Source organism: Salvelinus alpinus, chromosome 7 (genome assembly GCF_045679555.1).
Source record: "Salvelinus alpinus chromosome 7, SLU_Salpinus.1, whole genome shotgun sequence".
Lineage (NCBI taxonomy): Eukaryota > Metazoa > Chordata > Actinopteri > Salmoniformes > Salmonidae > Salvelinus > Salvelinus alpinus.
In genome coordinates this window covers 26,643,906-26,663,254 of record NC_092092.1, presented here as the reverse complement: position 1 = coordinate 26,663,254, position 19,349 = coordinate 26,643,906, and the positions used below count along the sequence as shown (strand labels likewise).

Below are 19,349 nucleotides of genomic sequence, written 5' to 3'. Positions count from 1 at the left end.
ATAGTCATAGAGAAATGTATTCTGTGCAAGTGAGTGTACTCATGGTTCCCTCTACTTTTTTCGTGGTGCGAGGATGAGCAGTTGATGGTCACTGCAGTTGCTGGAAATGCCAGTTCCACAGAAACCTGCCAACATGTGTACACAAGGACAAACCCAAACTTCAACCTTTATTCTGCAAAGAACCTCGCCTTATCAGTTCAAGAAGCTTGGCAGTGTGGCTTGAAATTCTCTTTCTGGATTTCCTCTAGGCCATTGTGATGATCATAGAAAGTAATCACAGAGACTAATCAACACCAACTCACACTCAGCTATGAGTACTGGGCTAGACAAGAAAATATAACAGGCAGGATAAAGTGCTTCACTTTATTAATTAGGCTACAGCAAGCACTTAGACACTCATACAGATGTCTGTCTGTAGTAGATAGCACCAGTGGCGATGATAATGTCCAACAACAACTCACTCATGTAAGGAGACCACCACAGAATAGTAGACCCCTCAGTAAAGTGCTGGAGTACATACATACTGCATATAGTAGTACCACAGTGGGTGGGCCATTGGATATGTAGGTGTACTTTCTGTATGGCACATTTCAAGGTGTACAGCACAGGGACAATGGTATGGATTGGGTCCAGAGCCCAAAGGATCTTTACCCACATCTGCCACATCCTGAATTCCAGTAGGATGAAGTTGCTCCTGGACACAAATCTGGGGTAAGTTTATTCTAGATTTGAGCCTATGGGCAACTTCTTCCTGGATCCTACCCAGGGGCTTGTTCCAGTGGGGTAACAAGGGTCTGGGGTGGGGTGAGGTCACGTAGATCCTGGTTGACCTCTGGTCTGCAGACTGCTGAAGTGGGCCTCCCTCAGGACACTGTTGATGTGGTCATAGGGGGTGTCGTTGCCATAAAGACTCAACGAGGAAATGGAAGGGTCTTCTGGCAAGGGTCTGAGGAGACCCTGGGACGTGCTGTTCTTCGTATATGTGCTACCTCCTCCCGTTGCCCTCTCAGGACTACTGATACCACTACTGCTGTCACTGCTGGACGACTGGAGCACAGAAAGAGAAAAACAGGTATGACTTACATAAAATACTTGTTGCCCAAACCATCACAAGTATGTGTGTGTGTGTGTTCTGTCACCTCAGAGTCCCAAACATCTTGGCCCAATTTGGACACCATGACGTGACCCTCCTGCCCCCCTCCTGACCTTTTGGCCTGGGGGTTCAGCTGGTCCCCCTCATTGTCTCCACCACGCCGCCGCTTCCTGTACACAGTGAGAGTGAGAGAGGCCAGGGAGTAAAAGTGAGAGAGTGACCATCTTAGAGAGAAAGAGAGGAAGTTTGCATTTGTGATCCGTGTGGCTCAGTCAGAAGATCACGGTGCTTGCAACAACAAAGGCCATGGGTTTGATTCCCACTGGTGCCACCCACACTTCAAATGTATACTGTAAGTCCCTTTGGATAAAAGCGTCTACTAAATGGCATATATTATTAGGCCTATTTTGAGAGAGCAGGTGTATGTGTGAGAGAACACCAAGTACCCAAAATAGAGAGATAGGCGATCTCATGCACAGCCTAGTTACAGGAGCAGACGTGCTCAAATTATCAGCCATGGGTATGACAACTTATTGATCAGTACACAGGGAAGGAAACAACCAAGTGAGATATTAAACTGATATGGTGTGATCAGTTAGCCTACAAGAGAGACAAATACAGTTAGCAGTCACTGAGGTCGATAGTAATTGAATAAGGCGTTATTCTAAGAAAGAAACTCACCTGTTTTCTGTCAACATTTGGGAGACGATTGTCTTTGTCTATGGCTTCTTTTTAGTGAGAAAGACGTTCGTTAAGGCCCCTGCCCTGGACACGTCTGAATGAAAACAACTCCTCTCCCTGGAAGCTTTCAGCCTTGCAGAAAATCTATTATCGTACGCACAGCAGCTCTCCCCAAACTTACCGCACAAGCTCAGTCAGGGCATTCTGATCTAGCTGAATGCTAACGTTAGCTTGTTGAATAGCCTCCCTGCCCTGGTTAGCAAAGTAACAACCCTTGACTGGTTAAGTCTTGAGAATTGAGCATTCACTGTCACTTTCCCAGAATATGGATGCTAATTATGTCAGTAAACTAGCTTCTCTCTCAGTTAACGTTATGCAATGAAGTCTATTTCCAGTCTCTCTATGCTAGAGTTGGCTACCGTTCACCGTTGTTAGCTAGCTAACGTATAGCCTACGCTACTTTGCTAACCAGCTAGCATAGAAAACTGGCTAAACTATAACGAAACAAGCGAGAGATTCCTCCAAACCGTCAATTTAACTCGAGTGTTGATAGTCTTATTTGAGATCAGTCAAACAATCATTCCGTCTTGGTGAAATGACAGATCCGAAAGAGGTACAGTACCAGGAACCCAAGCCAGCCCTGCTAGGAAAAAGACCCAGCTGATAGTATTTACATGACGTTTGATGACGTAACGATCTACTTGAAGCAGAAATCGACCGAATGCCATCTGCAGAATCTACAGTACGATTTGTAAATCACATGTAATACCAAATATATATTTTTAGAACTAACCCTCATTGTTCTATCTACCTGGGTCACCGAAGAAAAATAATGATTGTATCATTTTGTGTTGTATGTGTTACTGGTGGTTGCAAAAGTTGACATTTAGAAGTTATTTTTATTCCTCCACCAGTTCTGGAATTATAGGGGCCATAATTCGATTTTTGCGTATCTGAATTATTTGATTTCTGCATAGTGCAGCTTTAAAGACAATAGACAAAAACAAAAAAGTCAGGAAGCGTTCCCAGCTAGCACATTTGGTTCCTTGGAAGTTGTGGGAACTTATGTTTTTTGTTTCACGTTGGTTGTGGGAACGTCGTCATGCATTTCCTGACTGGGTAAACCTACAAATTTTTTAAACATTCTGAGTACAGAAGTGAACATTTTGTCTGGGATTTTTTTTGTCAGTTGCAGGAAGGTTCTGAGAACGTTTTACTCTGGTTCCTTGAAAGTTGTCCCTGGAGGTTTTATTAGCGCTCTGAGAACGGGTATTATAGGTTATTTGGAGATTTATAACTTCCCTAAACATTTTATTGAATGTTTCAATAAGCCTTTTAATAACACTGCTATCTTATTTTGGGCTAACTCCAAGCATAGATAGGACCAATGGAAATTAATTTCCTTATGCATGAATAATGCAAACACATTTATTGCGACCCTGCATCAATCTTCTGTTCTGTATCCCTGGAATTAGTCCACTTAAAAAGGTCATACAAAAAGTTTTGTAGTGATTCCTATGTTGTTGATGTAAAGAATATTTCTTGGTCTGTGGTGTGTAATGAGGAGCAAACCGATGCTGCGCTTCACACATTTATGAAATTGCTTATTCCAGTTACTAATAAGCATGCACTCATTAAGAAAATTACTAAAAACGGTTAAATCCCTGTGGATTGATGAGGAATTGAAAAATTGTATGGTTGAGAAGGATGAGGCAAAATGAATGACAAATAAGTCTGGCTGCACAACCGATTGGCAAACATATTGCAAATTAAGAAATCCTGTGACTAAACAGAATAAAAGAAGAAGAAACTACACTAACAAAGATAAATTACATAAAGAATGATAGTAAAACAACTTGAGCAACTTAAATGACATTGTTGGAAAAAAGTCAAACTCAGCTCCATCATTCATTGAATCAGATGGCTCATTCATCACAAAACTGACTGATATTACCAACTACTTTAATTTAAAAAAATTCATTGGCAAGATTAGCAAACTTAGGCATGACGTGCCAGCAACAAACGTTGTCACTACACATTCCCCTCAGGAGACAGAAAATATTTGGCATTGGTCCTCAGATCCTCAAAAAGTTCTACAGCTGCACCATCGAGAGCATCCTGACTGATTGCATCACCAGGCGGTGTCAGAGGAAGGCCCTAAAAAAATTGCCAAAGACTCCAGCCACCTTAGTCATAGACTGTTCTCTCTGCTACCGCATGGCAAGCGCCAAGTCTAGGTCCTAAAGGCTTCTTGACAGCTTCTACCCTCCCATTCCCATTTTTATGCTGCTGCTACTCTCTGTTTATTATCCTTGCATAGTCACTTTACCTCTACCTACATGTACATATTACCTCAAATACCTCGACTAACCTGTGCCCCCACACATTGACTCTGTACCGGTACCCAAAATATTTTTCTTAAAACTGCATTGTTGGTTAAGGGCTTGTAATTAAGCATTTCACTGTAACGTCTACACGTGTTGTATTCGGCGCATGTGACAAATACAATTTGATTGTAATTTTGAATTCCATAAAGTGAGCATGGAAGAGGTGAAAAAATTGTTGTCTATAGACAATGACAAGCCACCGGGGTCTGACAACGTTGATAGAAAATTACTGAGGATAATAGCAGATGAAATTGCCTACTAGAAAGTGTGTGCCCCCAGGCCTGGAGGGAAGCAAAAGTGATTTCGCTACCTAAGAATAGCCCCCATTACTGGCTCAAATAGCCGACCAAGCAGCCTGTTACCAACCCTTAGCAACCTTTGGAAAAAATTGTGTTTGACCAGATACAATGCTATTTTACAGTTATCTCACCTCATTTGCTCACATTGTATATAGACTTATTTTTCTACTGTATTATTGACTGTATGTTTGTTTTACTCCATGTGTAACTCTGTGTTGTTGTATGTGTTGAACTGCTGTGCTTCATCTTGGCCAGGTCGCAATTGTAAATGAGAGCTTGTTCTCAACTTGCCTACCTGGTTAAATAAAGGTGAAATAAAATAAATATAAATAAAATAAAATAAAGAAATGGAAGCCTCTCCAACATAATCCAGGTAGAATCAGGAATTCCCCAGGGCAGTTGTCTAGGCCCCTTACTTTTTTCAATCTTTACAAACGACATGCCAATGGCAGAAAGAGGAGGAAGGGAAGCGCTACTAAGGTACACAATAGTACATTTTGGTAGACAGAAGGTAAAAAAAGGAGGACCAAGGCACTCTTCATATAATTAATTAAAATGCCTTTATTTGTATGACATGGTCAATAGAAACAAATCTGACGCGTTTCGGCTGCATGGCCTTCGTCAGGGAGTACAAAGAAATAATACAATGTCCTCTTTTGAACAGCTTTTCCAATTAGCCCTAATTTGAAGAGGGAGTAGTTACAAAATTGATTGGACACACCTAGTAAGCAATACTATACACATTAAAAAGTGAAATACAGTAGCTATGTTATCAAAAAATTAAACTCCAAGCTAGAAGTATCAGAACCCCTAGAAAGGTAGGTCTAACCTTAAATATGACTGGGAGAAGTGTCAAGAATAAGAAAGCAATATATTCCATATTGCACTAGAACACAGCAAACATGAACAACAACAGTCTAAACATAGCTGAGGGCAATTGAGCAAAATGTCCACTAGATGACGGCAAATGGACCTATCACGACCCTACAGGAAGGGTGAGAAATCCATATCTTCATTTAAACCAGGGTACTTAGTGGCCTGTAGTTTGTAAATCCAAAAACGTTCCCTTTGGTTTAACTGTTTAAGACGGTCCCCTTTTCTAATTGAGGCCGGAACATGATCAATACCCATAGCTTGTAGGGTTGGCAGGGCAGGGTTGCCATGGTGTAAGGACTTGTAGTGCCTTGCCATGGGGTAGTCTTCATTGCCTACCCGTATGGCGTACTTGTGTTCCGCTAAGCGGTCTTGAAGGCGTCTCTTTGTCCGTCCAATGTAGAACACCTTGCACTGTGGACATTCCAATCTATAGATGACATGAGTGGTTTTGCAGTTAATGAAATGCTTAACTTAATACTCCATTTTATAAGCTGTGTCCACCAAATACGTTTTCTGTGCAATATTGCTGCAATGGTTGCACTGGTTACATTTAAAAGAGCCCTTTAGGCAACCCAGACTTGCCAAAAGCCCTGAGGGATGCCAACTTTAATCTTTGGCATACTCTAGGAATCAGGACCTTCTCAGACCTATTTCATCAGAAGACCACTACACTGAAATCCTTTCAAGAGCTCTGCAGTGAATTCAATGTGCCAAGATCCCATTTTTTTTAATATCTTCAAATTAGACATGTCATCTCCTCATTTACTTCCAAGAGGAGGTTTAGAACTCAGTTGAACGAAGTTGAAACCCTTCTTGTCACAGCACAATCCATTAAAGGCAAAATATCCTATATCTATAGACTCCTTTCTGAGAAAGGAGGCTCCTCCTTTACTCCTTTGAAAATAATCTGGGAAAAGGACCTTGGTCTGACTATCAGTGATGAGTTATGGGCGGAGGTTTGCGACAGGGTATACTGCTCCTCTACTAATGTAAAAATGAAAGAATCGAATTACAAATTTTTGTACAAATTTTATTACACTCCCTTGAGACTCCATAAAATGAAAACAGACATTTCTCCTAACTGTAAAAGATGTACCTCTGAAAGTGGAACCTATATGCATGTATTTTGGAGCTGTAGAGAGATTGCCAGATTTTGGCAATCTATACATACTGCTGCACAGAAAATACTAGATGTACAGTTTGATATGACCCCGTGTCTCTATCTTCTTAATGCCCAGCAGGACTTTGTTCTTGATCCTGACAGAGAAAATTTGCTCATGACCATTACATACTTTGCTAAGAAATGTATCCTTCTATTGTGGGCCTCTAGTACCTCTCCTACATTTAAAATGTGGATTGACCAGATTGTTGACTTTCTCCCTCTTGAAAAGCTCACTTATGACCTCCACAAGAGACAGCCCAAGTTTGATAGACTCTGGTCTCCACTACTCCACTATATCTCAAATTGGACAGAGTGAATGGGGGGATCGGGGAGGTGAGCGGATGCGTGTTGTGTAAGGTGCTGTAAAATCTAAAAACTAATCATTGGCTCGTCATCTCAGCTAAGGCTGGAAATAGCAAATAAGAACCTTGATAGTGCTGCTGCAAGTTCTACATTTTAAATTTTGTTATAATTATTATTTGTGTGTATGTGTGTATGTATGTATATGTAGGTATGTATATATGTATATATATATATATATAACATTTTATTTTATTATTATTATTATTATTATATATTTTTTTAAGTCTGTCACATCTGTGAATGTGGAATGTGTTTGGTTGGTTGTTTGAAAACTTAATAAAACTTTAAATTGAAAAAAAAAGAGCCCTTGGGTTTGTGGTCAAGCCATGTTTTTTGAGAGTCACCAGGAAGATAGCTGTGGACTAATTTGTCATTTAGGGTAGGACATCTCTTAAAGCTTATGAGTAAGCTTTTGAGTAAAGCCAGTGTGTCTATGTATGCGGATAACTCATCACTATACACGTCAGCTACTACAGCAACTGAAATGACTGCAACATTTAACAAAGAGCTGCAGTCAGTTTCAGAGTGGGTGGCAAGGAATAGGTCAGTCCTAAATATTTCTAAAACTTAAAGCATTGTATTTGGGACAAATCATTCACTAAACCCTAAACCTCAACTAAATCGTGTAATAAATAATGTGAAAGGTGACTAAACAGCTTGGAGTAACCCTGGATTGTAAACTGTCATGGTCAAAACATATTGATACAACAGTAGCAAAGATGGGGAGAAGTCTGTCCATAATAAAGCGCTGCTCTACCTTCTTAACAGCACAATCAACAAGGCAGGTCCTACAAGCCCTAGTTTGGTTCGCACATGGACTACTGTTCAGTCGTGTGGTCAGGTGCCACAAAAAGTGACTTTTTGCAATTGGCTCAAAACAAGGCAGCACAGCTGGCCCTTGGATGTACAGAGAGAGCTAAAAATAATAATATGAATGTCAATCTCTCCTGGCTCAAAGTGGAGGAGAGATTGACTTGTATTTATGAGAGGTATTGAAATGTTGAATGATTGAGCTGTCTGTTTGAACTACTAGCGCACAGCTCGGACACCCATGCATACACCACAAGACATGCCACCAGAGGTCTTGTCACAGTCCCCTAGTCCAGAACAGACTATGGGAGGCGCACAGTACTACATAGAGCCATGACCACATGGAACTCTATTCCTTGACAGCAGCTAATGAGGATCCATAATAAATACAAATACTGCACCACCAGGATGGAACAAGCATGCCATGTTTTTTTTATGCATACAAAGCTGTTCATTTTAGTGTATTCAACCATACCCATTTCAAAAGGAAACAAGCACTCATTAGTGGCCGATTAGTGGGCGCAGCCAACACACTTAACAATATAGGAGGATAGAGAGAGTTTTGTTGATGCTGAGAACGGAATGTTCTCCGTACGTTACTAAGGTGTTCTTTTGGTTTTATGGAACAATTTCTTAACGTTCTCAGAACAATTTGGGAACATATCTTTAAGTAGAACCATGAGGAAACCTGTAGGAAACGTTACGCTGAAGTACTGAGATTCCCACAGAAGAATGTTGTTTCTTAATGTTCTCTGAAATTTTTGAGAGCATCCCCAATGTCAAACCAGTTGGAGAACATTACCAACATTGAAAGTAAATGTAACCATGTTTGAACCTTTAGGAAACGTTCTGTTAAAATAATGTAAAGTTCCTTAAATGTACTGAGAATGTTCCAAAGCCAAGCAAACTATCCTGCAACATTCAGAGAAAGTTGTGGGAAGGTTGTATGCAAAATAACCATAGGACAACCAAACTCTCACCAAACTCAGAGAAACATATGGTTCTCAGAACGTTATGTTTCAGCTGGGTTTAGTTTCTGTTGTCTGAGCCCCACATTTTGTCACGACTTCCGCCGAAGTTGGTGCCTCTCCTTGTTCGGGCGGCGTTTGGTGGTCAACGTCACCGGTTTTCTAGCCGCCACCGATCTACGTTTCATTGTCCATTTGTTTTGTCTTTATTGTACACATCTGGTTTCCATTACATTATTATTTATTCCCTATTTAACCCTCTGGTTCCCACATGGTTTTGTGCGTGTTTGTTCTGTGTTTAGCTGTCGCTAATATTTTGTGAGCTGGATTGTTTTCCCTGCGTGGAATTTATTTTGTTGTCGTCTTGAGTAAAAGTCCATTATTACTCATCCTCTGTGTCCTGCGCCTGACTCCGTCCCACCTGCTGCACATCGACCCTTTACACATATAAGGTGGGTCTTACCTGTGCAGTCTTAGTGTCACTTGTCGCTGTGCCATACAAGGCTCTGGAAGATGCTCTAAGGTACAAATATTAAACATCCTTCTCAAACCCTAACCCTAACCAATGCCATTAGGAGGGAGGTACAGTGTCTAGGCCTTTAGGGCAACTTCATCCTACTCTAACTTCACCTTGCGTCACACCTGTGTCCTCTCCTCACCTCCACCTGGCTGCTCCACAGATGCAGGTGATCCAGCACCCCCGGAGACACTTTGCACCGCCCTTGTGTCCAGCCACTGTGACCTGAGTGATCGCTACTGTAAGTACAGCCGACAAGAGCGGAGGCTCCTGGAGGAGGGTCTCCATCCGGGGGACGGGTCCTGGTTCCGGCTCATCACTGTGTACTCCGACTCGGACTGGATCCCCTCGCACACAGAGGAGCTGCTGGACTTCTAGTTTCTATAGCAACCCCTACCGCAGCACGCCCATCAAGGGTCACAGTACTATCTACACATAGACCATCGGTAGGTGGGTCCACAATCTCTCTCTGTCTTTGTCGTCTCTCAAGCCCTATGGCCTAATACTGTACAGGGATACAGTTTCCCTGCAGTGGCAAGATCCTCTGAAAGTAACAGTGAATCAGATGCCATAAGCTGGCGCACCATGTACAACAAACTAATTAGTGTGTGATTGAGCTGACCACTACTATTGAGCCACACACAGCAGCTACTGTAAGTGACTGGATAGGGCATACACTACCAGTGGATCTCCTAGTTTTTCTTTCCTTCTGAGCCAGGCACAAAGACCACAGAAACAGCATTCGGGGCTACAGTACAAACACCAGAATGTTCCATTGAACCCATTTTACAGAGCTATGTGGGAGAGGATATGCAAGGTTAAACATTGAGTGGTACCATTCAGTTGATGTCACCCATTTGTGGGTTATTTCACAGGTTCCTATGGGGAGGGAGAGACAGGCCAGTACGTGGAGTGGCTGAGGGACTACTGCCAGGCCTTCTTTTGGGCTGATGGTTAAGCTATTGCCGCCGGTGACCACTGCCGCCATGGTCTGTGCATTCAGGGTCAACTGCAGTTCACGCAACCTACAGATCCACACAGGTGAGAGAAACCACCTCATGGCATACCCAGGGGCATGGGCCAGGGTTCCCCTTTGGGGATGTTTCCAGGTGCTATGGCCCCCAAAGGGTCACTTTGAGTACAAAATATACTGAAATAAAATTAACCTTTGTCATATCCTCACATGGTCTCTCTTATCATTGCTATGCGGATGACACTCACCTACTCTACTCCTTCCCCCCTTCATACACCCAGGTGGCAACACGCATCTCAGCTTGGATGTCAGCCCACAACCTCAAGCTCAACCTTGACAAAATGGAGCTGCTCTTCCTCCCGGGAAAGGCCTGCCCACTCCAAGACCTCTCCACCACGGTTGATAACTCCACATATTGATGGGGAAACAAAGCTTCCTGAAGCATTGAGGTTTTCCAGCCAAGTGTGTCGAAAATAGGTTCATTGCTCAAGGCTTTAATCAATCAACACAGTGTACACTAGTGGCACATGCTGGTCAAAATAATTTAGAGTAGCCAAATTATTATAATGACTTACCACACCCCGTAGCGTGTGCGCAGCATAGTCTTTTTGTCTTCTACCAAACCAATCAGGTGGTTGTTAGACTAAACAAATCTCCAGAGGTCATTGATCACGTGCTTCTGATAAAGTGATACAGGCATCGGAATACTGCTTCTAAGTACACTGCTTTGCGTGCCTTGGAGCTCCGGCATAAGAGGTAACATCGCTAAATCCATGGTGTCCCCCTTCCAGAGTGCAAAGAAACTTAGCATGACCCTGGACAACATCCTTTAGTTCTCTACAAACATCAAAGCAGTGAGTCGCTCTTGCTGGTTAATGCGCTACAACAGGTGTATTCAACTTTTACCTTACAAGGTCCAGAGCCTGCTCGTTTTCTTTTCTACCTGATACTAAATTGCACCCACCTGGTGTCCCAGGTCAAAATAAGTCCCTGATTAGGGGGAACATCAAAACCCTGCAGTTTATCCAGAATGCCACAGCCTGCCTGGTGTTCAACCTTAAGTTCTCCCATGTCACTACACTCCTTCGAGGTGGAGTAATTACAGATCCTGGAGCATTGACAGGTTTTTCACTTTGTCAGCTTGTGGATTTGAACTGGCGACCATCCGGTTACTGGACCAATGCTCTAACCGCTAGGCTGCTTGCTGCTTCCACATTTATACCTATTCCTACCCTATGTTTGCCTACATACAGTCACCCATGAGATAGGGCAAATCTTTGGGGTGAAGCAATGCCAGTGGCTGCAGTGTGTCATGCAGGGCTCCAACCACCTGGAGGAGTCAGACACCCAGCCCCTGGACCCCTGCCCACTCTGCCTCCGCAAGGTAAGCACATAATTTGCGTAAACTTTGATACACTACTATATTCTGTAGCCTGGTTGCAAGTCTATTTCCCATGGTACAGTATAATGGGTTGACTTGTCTCTCTCAGGCCTTGCTGCGATGGATAGAGGAGGAGGGAGCAGCTAGCCATGAACACCTCACTGTCTCCCAGTCTGACTCTGAGCCCCATTGTCCCAAACCCACCATGGCCTTCCAGACCTCCAGACAGTGGCAGATTTACCTCTAGATTCTAGAATGGTCACACTGCGGAAATAGATATGACTGATGAATGTACACAAGGATGAGATGAAGATCCTAGAACGTACATTTCTATTCAAAGTACTTTACACATTGTGATATGTTTTATTTGTACAAAAATATCATGACTCATGTTATTTAATTGTCTAGAAAACAAACAGTTAAGATTCAAAAGTAAATACAACAATGTCATGATTTGTCATTCTCCTGCACTGTAAAAAAAATAAAATACCAAATGCTTAATCAGCGTTATTCTGCCAGTTGAGTGGACTTCAAATGGACATGCATTTGAGCAAATGTGTTAAAGAACAGATGCCCCTAAAAAGCAACTTCTCGTTTTGAAAATTGCCTATGTTTCATCGATATGAGTCAAAAAAAAATATTCTAGTGTCATAATTGACTACAAAGTGTAAATAGGATAATTTTGGTCATAAAGTAAGTCTCATCCAAAACTGAGCTTTGCGAGATGATAGGAAAAAATAGTATGTCACAGAAGAAAGGGTACGTAACAGTTTTCTGTGGATTGTGTTTATTTTAATTCTGTTCACAGCTGACAGTACCCAAATAATTTTCAATTCAGAGTGCAGCTGCAAGGGATCTGATCATAATGCCCATGGTCAATTTGGTTTGACATTTGATATCCCTATGGAGCTAGTTAGGGACCATCAGCAAATTACACAGTGTACATGGGACAATATTTTACAAGGTCAATAGCTCCAGATTTCAATGACTTAACCTCAAACCAACTAGAAATTCATATACAAATATTGAAAGCATTTAATGAGACAACAAAATATGTGCAACATGAAAATGTTGTCCCATTTACATTGTGTCATTTATTGACCGTCGCTAACTATACCCAGAGATGGTCTATCCAAAGTCAAACCAATTTTGCTATGGTCGCATACCAACCAGCTGAAGCTAATTGTCTAAATAATTTAGCTAACTTTTCCCACCTGTGAACACACAAGAGACATCCACGTCAAATCACGTCCCACGTTTCAAATTCAGTCATGGCTGCTATCATTTCTTAATTAGCCAAATCTTAAACGAGGCCAAATCAGGAAGAGCAGTCACCCTTTAAACTTTGTTCACTCAACAAACTCGAAGTGAGCTGAATTTTAAAAAAGCTTTTTGAGTAAAATGTCAAATTTATGTTTGCCTTTGGAAGGCAGCACTGTATGTTGGTTCAGCTATATGCCCAAATGTTGAGCAAACTCCCAATCTTATTGCAGCTGGTTGCCTTACAATTGTACATTGATTCAACAAACTCTCCTTAAAGTGAGCTGAATTTGAACAGGCTTGTTGAGTAAAATTATAAATGTATGTTTGCTCAAAACCACTCAACCATGCCCATCATTATCACATTTCCCAGCATGCTCTATTGCAGGTTTAATTTCAGAATTGTTTGTTTCAATACCTGTTTTTTTCATGTTCGTTGATTAATCTTATGATACACAAACATAAATAACATGTCTAAACTAATTCAATCTGTTAGTGGTTGGACTTTTTGGACCCATTACTGAGGTGGCTGTTCCAGTTTATATGATTTAGGTTTAGGTCTCAATAAACAATCTTACTTATGCTGGCAGTCATTCTGAATGCAGGTGATTAAAAGTTCCAGTTGTTGGCTATCCTTTGCAAGTCAGCATAATGTGAATTGCAGAAGTGGCCTGTTAACCAGGAGTTTCAAACCACTGCGTTAGTGTGTAATTAGGCCCTCAAAGAAAGTCCTTGTGATTAATGTATTGTCATATTTCCTAGTGTAAAATTAAACTATGCGAATAGGGTAGAATACATTCTCAAGTTGAATTGTATCCTGAACAAAAAATATAAACTCAACATGCAACGATTTCAAATGTTTTATTGAGTTACAGTTCATATAAGGAAATCAGTCAATTGAAATAAATGAATTAGGCCCTAATCTATGGATTTCACATGACTGGGAATACCGATATGCATCTGTTGGTCACAGATACCTTAAAAGAAATTGGATGCTTGGATCAGAAAACCAGTCAGTATCTGGTGTGATCTCCTTCGCATAGAGTTGATCAGGCAGTTGATTGCGGCCTGTGGAATGTTGTCCCACTCTTCAATGGCTGTGCAAAGTTATATTTGATATTGTCTAGAACTGGAACACGCTGTCGTACACGTCAATCTAGAGCATCCCAAACCTGCTCAATGGGTGACATGTCTGGTGAGTATGCAGGCCATGGAAGAACTGGGACATTTCCAGCTTCCAGGAATTGTATACAGATCCTTGCGACATGGGGCCGTGCATTATCATGCTGAAACATGAGGTGATGACGGCAGATTAATTGCACGACAATGTGCCTCAGGATCTCATCACAGTATCTCTGTGCATTCAAATTGCCATCGATAAAATGCAATTGTGTTTGTTTTCTGTAGCATGTGCCTGCCCATACCATAACCCCACCACAACCATGGGGCACTCTGTTTACAACGTTGACATCAGCAAACTGCTCACCCACACAACGCCATAAACTTGGTCTGCAGTTGTGAGGCCGGTTGGATGTACTGACAAATTCTCTAAAACAACATTGGAGGAGGCTTATGGTGGAGAAATAACATGACATTCTCTGGCAACAGCTCTGGTGGACATTCCTGCAGTCAGCATGCCAATTGTACGCTCCCTCAACTTGAGACATCTGTGGCATTGTGTTGTCTGACAAAACGGCACATTTTAGAGTGGCCTTTTATTGTCCCCAAGGTGCACCTGTGTAATGATCATGATGTTTAATCAGCTTCTTGTTATGCCACACCTGTCAGGTGGATGGATTATCTTGGCAAAGGAGAAATTCTCACTAATAGGGATGTAAATAAATTTGTGCACAACATTTTAGAGAAATAAGCTTTTTGTGCATATGGACAATTTAGGAGATATTTTATTTCAGCTCATGAAACATGGGCTTTACACTTTACATGTTGCGTTTATATTTTTGTTCAGCGTATGTTCACTCAACCTAAAACTAAAAGTTGAGTGAACATACAATTCAACTTGAGAATGTATGTTTGTTCAGCTTTACTCCCAAATGAGATACAATTGTAAGTTGAATCAACTTTAATGTTATTTTTGGGAGCAAACTCACAATCTTATTGCAGCTAGTTGCCTTACAATTGACCTTTGAAATCAAGTGTGAGCGTAATAAGGTTTCCCAGCTGACTTCATAAATCTAATAACTGGCCTCTACATATTGTTTGTATATCCTCTCTAACAGTTCCATGAGCTAAAACACAGTGTTTTGATGTTCATGGAAGCCATAATAACATTGTTGTAGTGTTAATTTCACCCCTTACATCCAGGTTGTTCAGTATGCCCTTTCCTTTGTTCAGTGTGAGTGACTGGACATATGAAACCTCTCCAGACTCCCGAAACCAGATCTGAAATCACAGGATAGAGATTCCTTATCTGTCCATGGCAGTCTTTATTCACATATTTGTCTGATTTGTCTCAATCAGCACTAGCTTAGCCAAGACTTCAGTTCAGACTCTTATGGGGTTTCCTTCTGAGCTGTGTGATGTCTTTTCAAGTAGAGATTGTCATCAGTTGGCCTTTTTCAGTAATGATTTCCTGTTTCTGGTCCAAATCAAGGTCAACTTCTAGGAAGTCCTGAAGACTGTCTCTGTCCTGGGCCTCCTTCCCCTCTCGCTGAGGTACAGGGTTCCCTGGCCCCACCTGCAGGGGTTCTGGGCAATTTTGAGGCCCCCTCTTGCTGAAGCAGGGCAAGCCTCTCTTGGCTGGTCGTACCAGTCCCAGGAACACAGCTCCCAAACCCATACCCACCGCACAGGAGTAGAAAGCTGAGCCGTAGTTCTGAGTCAGGTCCACCAGAACACCTGAGAGAATAACATTTTTATAAGTAAAAAAAAAAAAAATCATAAAAATTATGCACAAATTCATCAAGTTATTTCATTTGATGATAATGAAAATAAAACCAATGGTAAATCTATCATTATTGAGAGAGAGAGAAAAAGAGACATGACATGACAGAGAGCTGTGAATAAATATGAGACCTGAATGCATCTCTTACCTCCTAGTGGTGGTCCGGCCAGCCCAGCAAAGCTCTGTATAAACACATAGACTCCCGCGGCCGACGCCATCCTCTCTATGCCCACCACATCTTTCTCTGCCAGCATGGGTATATGCGTTGATGACACAGTGCCCATAAAAAACCCATAGAACCCACAACACATCGCCAGGCCCCAGAACTCCCACACCAGGGTAAAGGCCACCAGCACCAGGCACAGCAGGACTACACATCCTAGCAGCACCAAGGGCTTCCTGCCTCTAAACAGCTTCCTGCCTAGCACCCAACCAATGGAGAGGCGACCAAAGATCTCTGCAACCGCCATGGCGGAAAGCATGTAGGTTGCACGGTCGCGCTCCACGCCACGGCTCACGCTCAGCTCGATGATATAGAGCTGAGGGGCAAAGAAACCCAATGTGGCGAAGAGGCCGAAGAGAGCATAGCATATGAAGCTGCCTTCTCTCAGCACGGAGAAGTCAAGGAGTTTGGGCTTTTGGGCGGATACTGTCTGTGTCTGCTCCTCGTCCTTCTCCATCTCCTTGCTTCCTAAGCACAGCTGTGAAGACGCTTCCTTCTCTCTTCTCTCTTTCCCCCCCTTTTCTCCCTTCTCCCCTTTCCCCTTCAGAGGAATCTCCTCCCCTGCCTTGCTACCATCATCCAGGACCTGGTGATGGAGGGACTGGACCCCAGAGTCCTCAGACTCTCCAGAGCTCAGGGAGTAACAATGAGTCAGCTTGTCCTCCTGAGAGTAGGAACTCTGCGGTGTGTAAGAGCTATCCTTAGCATATGAACTGTCCTTAGTGTACAATCTCTCCTTAGTGCTGTACTCCTCCTGTGTGTTCAGAGCCTTCAGCTCTTGGTCAGCCAGTCCACCTGTCTCTGTCTCCGTGGCTGGTCCAGGTCTGATGAAGATGGGTCTTAGCAAAACTCCACAGATGATGATGATGCCCTGCAGAGCTCCGATCACCACCAGAGTGTAACGCCAGCCGATACAGTCCCTCAGAGCAGAGAATGCTGAGGAGCAGATGGGGGAGAACAAAGAGGAGAGTGTTTGAAATACAAGACTATAGTGGTCAGGGTTTGCAATCCAACCTCAAATTAAATGCGGGTTAATTTTTAAAGAAAAAGCAATTGAGAAAAGTGAGATTAAGGTAATGGGAAGGTTGGTAAACTGAAACATTGTATTTTTTAAAGAGAAACTTTGCTAGTAAGCAGAGGCTTTTAGTCCCACTGTGACCTCTTACCTGGGGCGAGGGCGAACACAGAGAAGGACTCTCCCGTGGAGGCGACAGCTGTGACCAGGGAGCGTCGCTGGGAGAAGTACTGAGACAGTAGGGTGACGGTGGGAAGGAAGGTCAGACAGTACCCAAGACCTGTGGAGGGGAGAGGACACACATTCACACCCACTGGTGACAACACTGGTGCCGCTGTGACAGTTATGATGGTCAATATCCTGTGTGTATTTGTTTGTCTTACCTGCAACGAGTCCGATGGTGATGTACATCTCGTTGATGGAGTTGGTGAAGCCACTGGCGATGGTTCCTATGGAGATGAGGAGTCCACCAATCATAACAACTGGCCGGAACCCAAATCGGTTGGTCATTATAGAAGCAAGAGGAGCTGTGAGGAGAGAGGGGATAGGTATCTCTTGTTAGCACCAAGATATGACACACTATAGAGCATCTGACCTTTTTCAGTTAATATCACCCTAAAAACATTATTATGAGATCAAGCAGTCTGGCACAGTAACACAAGCCTTCACACTCAGCAGCTCTTCAGAACCAGAATTGCCCTGGACTAGGGTTTCTTAAACTATGGGTCTGGACCCAAAGTGGGCCCTGGGCATGTGAGAGGTGGGTCACAAGTTATGAGAATACATCTATGATCATGCACTATGTCTTCTTAATTTGGAGAACCATTTTGCTCTCGAGAGGACAGTCAATTCCTCATTTGGGTCTTGAGCTGAAAAAGCTTAAGAACCACTGCCTTAGACCCTCTCATCCCCCATCCCCAGTCTCACCAGTGAAGCTCATAGTGAAGACGCAGATGGAGATGATCCAAGAGACTCGGCTGTTGCTCTCCCCAAACTCCCCCATCAGGTCCTGGAGGAAGATGCCCAGGCTCTTGATGACTCCGTAGGTGAACATTTCCACCAGGAAGAAGGAGACCGCCACCACCCAGCCCCAGCCACCATCTGGGGGAGCCGTGTAGACGTTAGGCCCCATGTAGCGCTTCACTCTGGACCCCCACACTGTCATAGTTGGAGCAGAAGATGCTGTAGGGAAGGGGGCAATAGAGAACTTTTAGAAAAGGTAACAAGTAAACAACGCTTGTGATTGGGAAGAAAATAAATACATAGTTAATAATGCAAATGTTATTGGTATGGTATAAGGTTAATATATTAATATTAACATTGTGTGTGTGTGTGTGTGTGTGTGTGTGTGTGTGTGTGTGTGTGTGTGTGTGTGTGTGTGTGTGTGTGTGTGTGTATATATATATATGAAACATTGTGCAGGACGTTTGGCATTTGCCAGAGAACACCAAGATTGGCAAATTCGCCACTGGCGCCCTGTGCTCTTCACAGATGAAAGCAGGTTCACACTGAGCACATGTGACAGACGTGACAGAGTCTGGAGACGCCGTGGAGAACGTTCTGCTGCCTGCAACATCCTCCAGCATGACCGGTTTGGCGGTGGGTCAGTCATGGTGTGGGGTGGCATTTCTTTGGGGGGCCGCACAGCCCTCCATGTGCTCGCCAGAGGTAGCCTGACTGCCATTAGGTACTGAGATGAGATCCTCAGACCCCTTGTGAGACCATATGCTGGTGCGGTTTGCCCTGGGTTCCTCCTAATGCAAGACAATGCTAGACCTCATGTGGCTGGAGTGTGTCAGCAGTTCCTGCAAGAGGAAGGCATTGATGCTATGGACTGGCCCGCCCGTTCCCCAGACCTGAATCCAATTGAGCACATCTGGGACATCATGTCTCGCTCCATCCACCAACGCCACGTTGCACCACAGACTCTCCAGGAGTTGGAGGATGCTTTAGTCCAGGTCTGGGGGGAGATCCCTCAGGAGACCATCCGCCACCTCATCAGGAGCATGCCCAGGCGTTGTAGGGAGGTCATACAGGCACGTGGAGGCCACACACATTACTGAGCCTCATTTTGACTTGTTTTAAGGACATTATATCAAAGTTGGATCAGCCTGTAGTGTGGTTTTCCACTTTAATTTTGAGTGTGACTCCAAATCCAGACCTCCATGGGTTGATACATTTGATTTCCATTGATCATTTTTGTATGATTTTGTTGTCAGCACATTCAACTATGTAAAGAAAAAAGTATTTAATAAGAATATTTCATTCATTCAGATCTAGGATGTGTTATTTTAGTGTTCCCTTTATTTTTTTGAGCAGTGTATATAAGGCTAGGATTAGTTGATTTATGAGGAGCAAATCATTTTTTTTGCAGTTTACATGTGACTTTCTGAGTCAGTCCCTCCCAACTGTAACGAACCCTCTGGTAACTGTGGGTAT

At 43.0% G+C, this 19,349-nt stretch overlaps 2 protein-coding genes and 1 pseudogene across 3 annotated transcripts in view; 1 reads left to right on the top strand and 2 right to left on the bottom strand.

The window, feature by feature from the left end:
- Positions 1-349: 349 nt before the first annotated feature.
- LOC139580692 (protein VCF1) lies at positions 350-2,520 on the bottom strand. The gene is made up of 3 exons (XM_071409610.1): positions 1,775-2,520; positions 1,140-1,263; positions 350-1,047 (listed from the first exon to the last, which is right to left on the bottom strand). Exons 1-3 carry the CDS (start codon positions 1,789-1,791, stop codon positions 811-813), a joined length of 378 nt encoding a protein of 125 aa, XP_071265711.1. The 5' UTR covers positions 1,792-2,520; the 3' UTR covers positions 350-810.
- Positions 2,521-8,447: 5,927 nt separating this feature from the next.
- LOC139581852 (archaemetzincin-2-like) lies at positions 8,448-12,011 on the top strand (annotated as a pseudogene).
- Positions 12,012-13,614: 1,603 nt separating this feature from the next.
- LOC139580684 (monocarboxylate transporter 7-like) overlaps positions 13,615-19,349 on the bottom strand; it is a 15,307-nt gene continuing 9,572 nt past the window's right edge. For both annotated transcript variants that reach the window (XM_071409596.1, XM_071409595.1), the window contains exons 2-6: positions 17,838-18,092; positions 17,294-17,437; positions 17,062-17,190; positions 15,821-16,831; positions 13,615-15,626 (exon numbers count right to left, since the gene is read on the bottom strand). In XM_071409596.1, coding sequence (XP_071265697.1) covers positions 15,316-15,626; positions 15,821-16,831; positions 17,062-17,190; positions 17,294-17,437; positions 17,838-18,075 — 1,833 coding nt within the window. In that variant the 5' untranslated portion in view covers positions 18,076-18,092 and the 3' untranslated portion in view covers positions 13,615-15,315. The remainder of the gene's footprint in view (positions 15,627-15,820; positions 16,832-17,061; positions 17,191-17,293; positions 17,438-17,837; positions 18,093-19,349) is intronic.

What these genes read in the sequence shown, in the direction of transcription:
- LOC139580692 (XM_071409610.1), bottom strand. An exon ending in AAGATGTTTGGGACTCTGAG is followed by an intron (nt 1,048 to 1,139) that starts GTGACAGAACAC and finishes TCTGTGCTCCAG; the next exon opens with TCGTCCAGCAGTGACAGCAG.